An 8,264-nucleotide genomic window follows, 5' to 3' on the forward strand; every position below is an offset into this window, starting at 1 on the left:
TTTAAGCCCTATTCTGTTTTTTGACTTTACAGCAGCGATGCTATTCGAGTTTTTTGTCAGTGCATGTCTAAAATAAAGTGCATCCAGAAAAAGGAAATATCATCATTATTACTGTAAAAAACTAAAATAACAGTGAGTTTATGATTTAGCCTGTGATGTTTGTAAATGAGGAAGTCAACAAAATATGACAGAGACTATATGTCAGATTGCATAATCTGAGAAACAAAACAAACAAGCAAAAAAAAAAGTTCTTCCCTATATTTATTTACCATAATAAACAACCAGTTCGACACTTTGTCATAAATTTAGGTCGCAAGGTTTTTTTGTCATCATAAATCATGTGGCTAAACTCTTCAGCAAATAAAAGGTGTGCTGTGCAGTGGGATTTTAGGTGGCTTTACCCTCCACAGCCTCCCTGGGTAGATGGAGCAGTTGTAGCAAAGACCGTGGCGCACAGCAGCAGCTGAGCGGAGAGAGAGGAGCGCGCATGGAAATGGTCTTGGAGAGACCAGAGTCATTCTCATCACTCTCCGCCGGCCAGTCAGACCGCAAACACATCACAGGGTAAGTGTATGTTTCGCATCAAAGGCTGAGCCTAAAAAGAAAAGCATAAGGACCGCTAAAACACCTGAGGACCATCGCAACAGGAGAGCGTGACTGACTTCCCATGGAGGAGAGCGCAGAGAGGGTGAGCTCCTTCTCCTTCACTTCGTACCAAGATACAAGTTGGATGTATGCCGAACAGATGTGGATTTTGGGGGACTGAATATTTTTCACGAGTTGATTTTGGATTGAATTATTTCCGAGCCGACTCAAGAGGTTGCTGCAGGTCCCGAGCCGTCCACATCCACGCAGCGGAGCGGAGCGCACAAAAAAAAAATTTGAAAACAGGAAAATAAACTGCGCTTCTGTTTCTGAGACGTCAACCAAGGGAATGCACTGCCAGAGATGATTTAGGTGGGTGGCCAAAATAACTCTTGAATGTTTTTGAAAGCTGAGCGGTCGTTTTTGCTGTGTCCACACAAATGGGCACGCGAGCCAAACCAAACGAAAAAGAAAAAATGACCTCGCATCTGGATTATAGCGACATGTCAGCGTAAAAAAAAAGAGATGTGATATTGATGTTTTCATACATGTGATGAATTAATATACATCTCCGTGATTTCAAAATGGACTGTTGACACTACTGAATTCAGTTTTCAGCCTTTTTTCTTTTCTTTTCTTTTCTTTTTTGGCTCAGCACTCAGGTGGAAATGTTGGCTGGAGGCTGTGCCATGCACTGACAGGGAGCTGCATTCAAAGAAATAAAAAAAATGAAATAATAAAAAAAAACACCTAGCAGCAGGGGTGGATCCGCGTCGATACACGCACGAATATAATCAAACGGACACGCCTCGAGGATCATTAAACAAATCAGATAAACGCAGCGCGAAAACCATCAATAGAAGTTATTGATGAGATGGTATATAAGCCTAATGATTGGCCAAGCCTCTGTTTACTCAACAGCTCTGCAACAATATTGTGTGAAACTTTGGCTTGGCAGCAGAGGCACACAGTGAGAGGAGAAAAAGGACTTTGAATTCCATTTCTGCTGCTGCTTTTCATGACTACAGTGCTGATTGGAAAAAATATTTGCAACCAACAGCTGGAATATTCCTCCTCCTCTTCAAACTAGAATGTCTGCTGCCTGTGCTGCTGCTGCAGGAATTTATGAACTGGGCATTATTGGGCGGCAAATTTCCGAAGAGATCTTCTTGAAATATTTATAGCAGCTCTTGTGCAAGGATGGTGGTTGTGACAAGGAGCCTATGGATGACCCAGTCGGTGGGAGAGCTGGTGCCGAGACAGTTGACCTCTCCACCAGCCACGCCGTCCGTCTAAAACTCCCCCCGGAGAGGCACAGCTGCTGCAGGCTGGGGATGTGATGGGGTGACTGTTGACACCCCCCTCACCCATCCCCTCTCTCGCTTTATTAGCAGTGTAATATAAACAATGGATCAGAATTTCTCAACGGTTCGAGATGGGAAGCAGCTGCTACCAGAGAGAGACTCGTCCAAACGTGTGCTGACAGGATGCTTCCTCTCCCTCCTGATCTTCACCACGCTGCTAGGCAACACGCTGGTGTGCGCCGCCGTCACCAAGTTCCGACACCTGAGGTCGAAGGTCACCAACTTCTTCGTCATCTCGCTGGCCATCTCTGACCTTCTGGTGGCTATCTTGGTAATGCCGTGGAAGGCGGCGACTGAGATCGTGGGGTTTTGGCCGTTTGGCGCGTTCTGCAACGTGTGGGTGGCGTTCGACATCATGTGCTCCACTGCCTCCATCTTGAACCTGTGTGTGATTAGTGTCGACCGCTACTGGGCCATCTCAAGCCCGTTCCGCTATGAACGCAAGATGACCCCTAAAGTGGCATGCCTAATGATCAGTGTGGCGTGGACCCTGTCTGTGCTCATCTCCTTCATTCCTGTCCAGCTCAACTGGCACAAAGCTCAGACCACCAGCTACGCAGAGCTAAACGGAACATACCCTGGTGATCTGCCCCCGGACAACTGCGACTCCAGCCTTAACAGGACCTACGCCATCTCCTCCTCCCTTATCAGCTTCTACATACCCGTGGCTATTATGATCGTCACCTACACCCGGATCTACCGCATCGCCCAGAAGCAGATACGGAGAATATCTGCCCTGGAGCGGGCAGCAGAGAGTGCCAAAAACCGTCACAGCAGCATGGGGAATAGTTCGAACATGGAGAGTGAGAGCTCATTCAAAATGTCATTCAAACGAGAAACCAAAGTCTTAAAGACGCTCTCGGTCATCATGGGAGTGTTTGTGTGCTGCTGGTTGCCCTTCTTCATCCTTAACTGCATGGTTCCGTTCTGTGAGCCGAACATGCCCGACGGTGCCGCGGATTTCCCCTGCATCAGCTCCACCACCTTTGATGTGTTCGTGTGGTTTGGCTGGGCAAACTCCTCGCTCAACCCCATCATCTATGCCTTCAACGCTGATTTCCGCAAGGCCTTCTCCATCCTCCTGGGCTGCCACCGGCTCTGCCCGGGGAGCAACGCCATCGAGATCGTCAGCATTAACAACAACATGGGCGCCCCTACCTCGAACCCCAACTGTCAGTATCAGCCCAAGAGTCACATCCCAAAGGAGGGCAACCATTCAGCCAGCTACGTGATCCCCCACAGCATCCTGTGTCAGGAGGAGGAGTTACAGAAGGACGGATGTGGAGGGGAGATCGAGGTGGGGATGGTAAACAACGCCCTGGAGAAACTCTCCCCAGCCATCTCTGGGAATTTAGACAGCGACACCGAGGTCACACTGGAAAAGATCAATCCCATAACACAGAACGGACAGCATAAAGCCGTGTCATGTTGAGAAGAGGTGAGGACGGATTGGAGCACACTGAGGCACGTATGTGTGCACTAAGCTTACACAGAAGGACAGCAAAAGAAACAAAAGGACATGCCTGACAGGGGAACAGGACCTTAAGACTCTCAACAAAAATCTACATGGAAAAACCTACAGAATGTTTTAAAGTAAAGGCACTTTATCCTGGATATAACTATCTGCAAAATACTCTCAGCATTTATTGATGAAATTGACACATTTGATGATAAATGTTGATAATGTGAATATTAAAGCAGAACACTAGCTATGTGCACATGTATGCATTTTTTTTTTAACATTTCCAAAAATGTGTACATCTGCATTTGTATACTGTACAGTACTGACACAATCCTGCAAGGACTTCAACACAGTATATACAGTGGAGGAAGATGTAGTAACTATTAGCAAAATGTCTTGTAGGTAGGTGCTTTGTGTGTGTCTCATGGAAGAGAGAATGATGTGGGTGAATTGGTTTTTGGTACAATAGATGATAGTTTATTGCAGTTATTTCTTTTCTGTGCATTTTTAAGGATAATTTTATTGCAAAATCAAAACACCGGTATAGAGTTGAAACTGCTTCAGACACCAAATTAACAATATAATGATTCAAACCAAACAGACAGGGGGCAGATGGAGTTCCATACTGTAATCCAAGTTGTCATACAGTTTAATTGGACAGTATATCTCCAGATTCTTAGAAAAGCTGTGTGTGTGAGAGAGAGGGAAAAAAAGAGGAGGATAGTGGGGAAAAAAATCCCTCCTGTGGTCTACTTGCCTTCCCTAGTATCCTATAATGATCCAGCCTCAGTCGTGCCCACCCGGGACCGATCCTACTGGCTTACCTGAAGTTTCCTCCATTTCTTCTCTTCACTCCCTGTTTTCATTAGCTTTGTCTCTCCTCTCTGCCGCTCTGGAGCAAACCCTCTCTAGGGCCCTGCGGTCTCCTCTCTTTTCCATTTTCCTGTCTTGTTTCCTCAGTCAGCAAAGTCCCTTCCTCACTCATGCTGCCCCTATTTCTTCTGCATTGTCATCCTTTTCCCCCCTCTCTCCTCCCCACCTTTCCTCCAATCAGCCCAGTCCCTTACACCTGCATCATACCTTCCTTTTATGTTTTTCTCTTCCTGTCTGCCTCCTCTTCACATCTCTGTTGGCAGCCCTCCATTTTAAGTCCTTACTCTGCCCACTTAAAGTGGCACTAATGTTTCTATTTTTGGCAAATGCCGTCAGACCGTAATTAAAAAAGAATGTAAATGTGTAAACTAAGATTCCCGCACTTGGACAGAGGTGGCAGCAGCAACAGCAGCAGCAGCAGCAGCAGCAGCAGCAGCAGCAGCAGCAGCAGCGTTCACTCAGCCGTAATGCAAGTGACACTTAGTGACCTTTTGCAAACTTGCAGATATCTGATTTTGTAAATTGCTCATGCTGGGAGCCATGCTGTGCTGTAGTGGTGATGTGCAGCATGCAGTGTGACAGTTGCTCTGTTTGCAGGGGTGGAGTCCAAGACAAACCACCACCACGAGGATTACCTTCAAGATACTGGACGAATTTTTATTGCCTCTCCTCTCCCAGTAATTTGTTTTTACTCTGTGGCATTAAAAACAAAATAAAGATGCAGCAAACATTACAATTAAAGTGCTGAGATTCGTCAGAGTAAAATCTTTTACAAAAGGCAGTTCTGAGTAAGTCAGTCCTTGCTAAGAAATGCTCCTGATGAGGTGCTACTTATTTTATACCACAGATGGGCTGTAAAACTGCATTTTTAAATCAAATTTTGAACTGCACTCGGAAAGGCCTTTATAAATTGTCATTTTCATGCTTAGCCCCCTCTTGGCACTGATTGCACTGCCATTTTAAAATTAGTTTACAAAGGATAAGAGTTTACAATAGATAAGGTTGAGTTTGAAATGAAAGACTATGTAATGTAACATTTGCGTCAGTTTGGACACAGTTGACAATTACTGTATTATTAAGTGTATTAAGTGTAGCAGCTGTAGTTCGTAGAAGCATAGAGCGTAGAAGTCTGCTAACATCAGCTAGCGTTAGCCACCATTAGCCACTGGTCATACCAGACCGAGTAAGGCTGTTGCAGCAAAACTCCTGAATGTATTGAATTGAGCAATGGTGTATTTTACTTTTCATTTGTAAGTGGGCACTTGTGTTATGTTAAAATCAAACATAAGGACGAATAATATAAGAATATGAATGTAGAGGGGAATGACCCAAAATGGCCTATTCATTACATCTGCCTAAATATTTTAAAACAGAAATCATAATGTCAAAGATATATATAGTTCACTCTCATTTTACATCGGTTGACTTAAGTTAAATTGTGTATGTTCTAAGCAAATGCCAAGTCTGAGCATGGCTCATGTAATTATAGAGCCAGACATAATTAGCTCTCTCGTCGAATCCCATGCAGCTAGTTTTCTCTTTGTGTTCAGTGTTGCTGGGGAAAGAATGCTCAACAGCATGCTTTCTGACATCCTATGCCGAGCGTTCGCTGTACGCTGTGTGTGTCCATGAAGGCGTGAAACTGTTGCACATCAGGGAAAGGAAGAGCTGATCCAATAGAAAGCAATTGGTCTTGAATGAAGCATTTGATTTTCCTGCTCTGGAAAATCCAATGCTATCTAGATGGCAACAAAGGGGGGGTAAAGCTTTTAGCTCAATATGTGGCTTAGCTTGTGACACAAAAGCAACTCGCTGTCCTCTCCGCCTCCCTGTCCTCGGCTCCTGCTGGTTGCTGCTCCATCAGTTTAAAATGGACATTCATGAACTGGAAATTTGATTTGCCCTCTCTTAATATAAATCAATTACATTTTCCGGGTGCTCAAATTCTGTTTGAACCGCCACGACATACCATGACCTCCCCCTTTCAGAAATTCCTGACTGTATCAGTTCACCCCCACCTTTTCTCTCTTCATCAGTTCCTCTTAATTTACTCCCTAATTATTTCCAAACACAAGCCAGCTCAAACATGCGATAAAACACGAAGTGCACATAATCTGTCAGGATTGGACGTGGAAGGGAACTGCCTTGGGGAAGGTTTGGCCCCCGCTCCACCCCCCCATCCTCCTCCGCCCCCACCCTCTCCCCTCCTTTTTCTCTATCTCTTTCTGTTTTCTCTTGGCTGCCTCTGTCGACTTGATGAGTGTTCCCGATGTTAACACAGATTGAATTTATTATTAAACAGACAGGGCCTACTGTTCCCCTACTGCAGTTTGAGTCAAAGCATTGAATCAAAGTCCCACCTGGCTATTTTAGTATTATTATTATTACTATTATTTTAGTATTGCTGTTGCCAAAATTCAAGTTTTTGGCTGAATGTGGCTGTACTCTAGCTTATGCTGTGATTTAACCAGTGTTTTATAAGCTGAAAATTTGGGAGGGGGGGTTGTGGGTACTCTTTAGATTAATCTGCCATTTGTTGTGACATCAATGGCATTTACAGGTTTACCAGATGTTTTCTCGTATATGCTGTATGTACACGTTTGTAGAAACATACCTCCAGCTGAGAGTTAAAATGATCTCTGCCGTATTGTGGCTCCATGTGAACCCACCCACCCCCGAGCCCTCACCTTGTCAACTCGGTGAGTCATCTTTCCAGATGCCGCTGCTTTGATTTTGGAGAAGGGCCATGTCAGGCAACAATCCCACAAGCGAAATGTTTTGTCTGATCCGCAGCATTTCCTCCAGGCTGCCCTACAAGTTGCTTTGGGGAGCCATGGTGACAGTACACAGACTCTCAATCAGTGTAGTTACATGACGTATGACAACTTGAGCAGATCTGACAGAATCGCTCCTCTTCCTCTGATGGCGGGTCGAGGGACGCAGCAGACGTCAGGCCAAACAACACTCCCAGGCCTCGGGAATGCGGAGGCATTTTAATGCTGATGTTTCAGCTCACTTAAACTGTCTAGGACGATGACGGAGCCCCTACCTCGACATCGATTCAGTGATTAAGCTTCATGTAAAAAAAAAAAAAAAAAAAGACAGTTTGCAGTATTTCGGGTTGGGGAGTGCAGGGATAGAGTATTGTACAATGATGTTCAAAATGTAGTCGTGATGAACACAAGTGCTTCTTTTTATCTTAAAAAAAAATCCTTAATGTGTGTAGCGAACTTACATGCTGTATGTTTTCTCCGGTGTGGGATTCTAATTTACAGTAAGATGCAGCAGTCACTGACTATTTATATATTTATTTATTTACATGTTTCTGGTGTTCATTCATGAAAGTGATGTCAAAGATTATAGCCCTCAGAACAATTACAGTATTTAGTTTACAGTTTGTACAAAAAAGAAAAAAAATGTGCCCTTCTTGTAAAATAAACATGTATGTATTTCTTTTTTTTTTCATCTGTGCTCACTGAGTTGTAGTTATTGGAGAGGGGTGTTTGGATGGTGGTGAGTGGTGTTGTGCCTTTGACAGTGGGTGGGTATTGGAAGATCATGTCGCTGCAGAGGATCGATGGAGATTGATTTTGAACAGTGACGCATATTTTTTTCCAGCTCCCTGAGCGCGGTGTCCTCGCTGTGTTCCTGCCTTCGTCCCGCATTTACATAACCTGACAGCCTCTTGACAGTTGACACGTCCTCTTCCTCCACTCTCTCACCCACCTCAATTGTTAACTTAAACGTGAGCATGAACACGTACAGACTCAATTGCACTCACAGTAAGATTTTAAGCACTAAAATCCACTACAGTAAAGGAAAAAATACATATTTGTTGTTAATTAAAGCTGCACGTGATTAAAGTCATTTTCACATCAAACAGCAGCTTGCACTTGTCACTTTCAGATTTTCTGAATTTGTCTTCACTAATCAATCTCTTTGGACTTGTGGGTGCATTCAACTGTCTGTATTGGATTTAG

The 8,264-nt window shown here is 44.3% G+C and overlaps 1 protein-coding gene across 1 annotated transcript; it reads left to right on the top strand.

Annotated features, from left to right (window-relative positions):
- The first annotated feature begins 502 nt into the window (after positions 1 to 502).
- On the top strand, positions 503 to 7,728 carry drd1b (dopamine receptor D1b). Its single transcript, XM_070983190.1, has one exon. It carries the CDS (start codon positions 1,993 to 1,995, stop codon positions 3,379 to 3,381), a length of 1,389 nt encoding a protein of 462 aa, XP_070839291.1. The 5' UTR covers positions 503 to 1,992; the 3' UTR covers positions 3,382 to 7,728.
- The last annotated feature ends 536 nt before the right edge of the window (positions 7,729 to 8,264 follow it).

This window comes from Chaetodon trifascialis, chromosome 16 (assembly GCF_039877785.1).
Source record: "Chaetodon trifascialis isolate fChaTrf1 chromosome 16, fChaTrf1.hap1, whole genome shotgun sequence".
In the NCBI taxonomy this organism is placed as follows: Eukaryota; Metazoa; Chordata; class Actinopteri; order Chaetodontiformes; family Chaetodontidae; genus Chaetodon; species Chaetodon trifascialis.

Bases quoted from the DNA above. Each gene is read 5' to 3' on its own strand.
- drd1b (XM_070983190.1), top strand. From the start codon at position 1,993: ATGGATCAGAATTTCTCAACGGTTCGAGATGGGAAGCAGCTGCTACCA.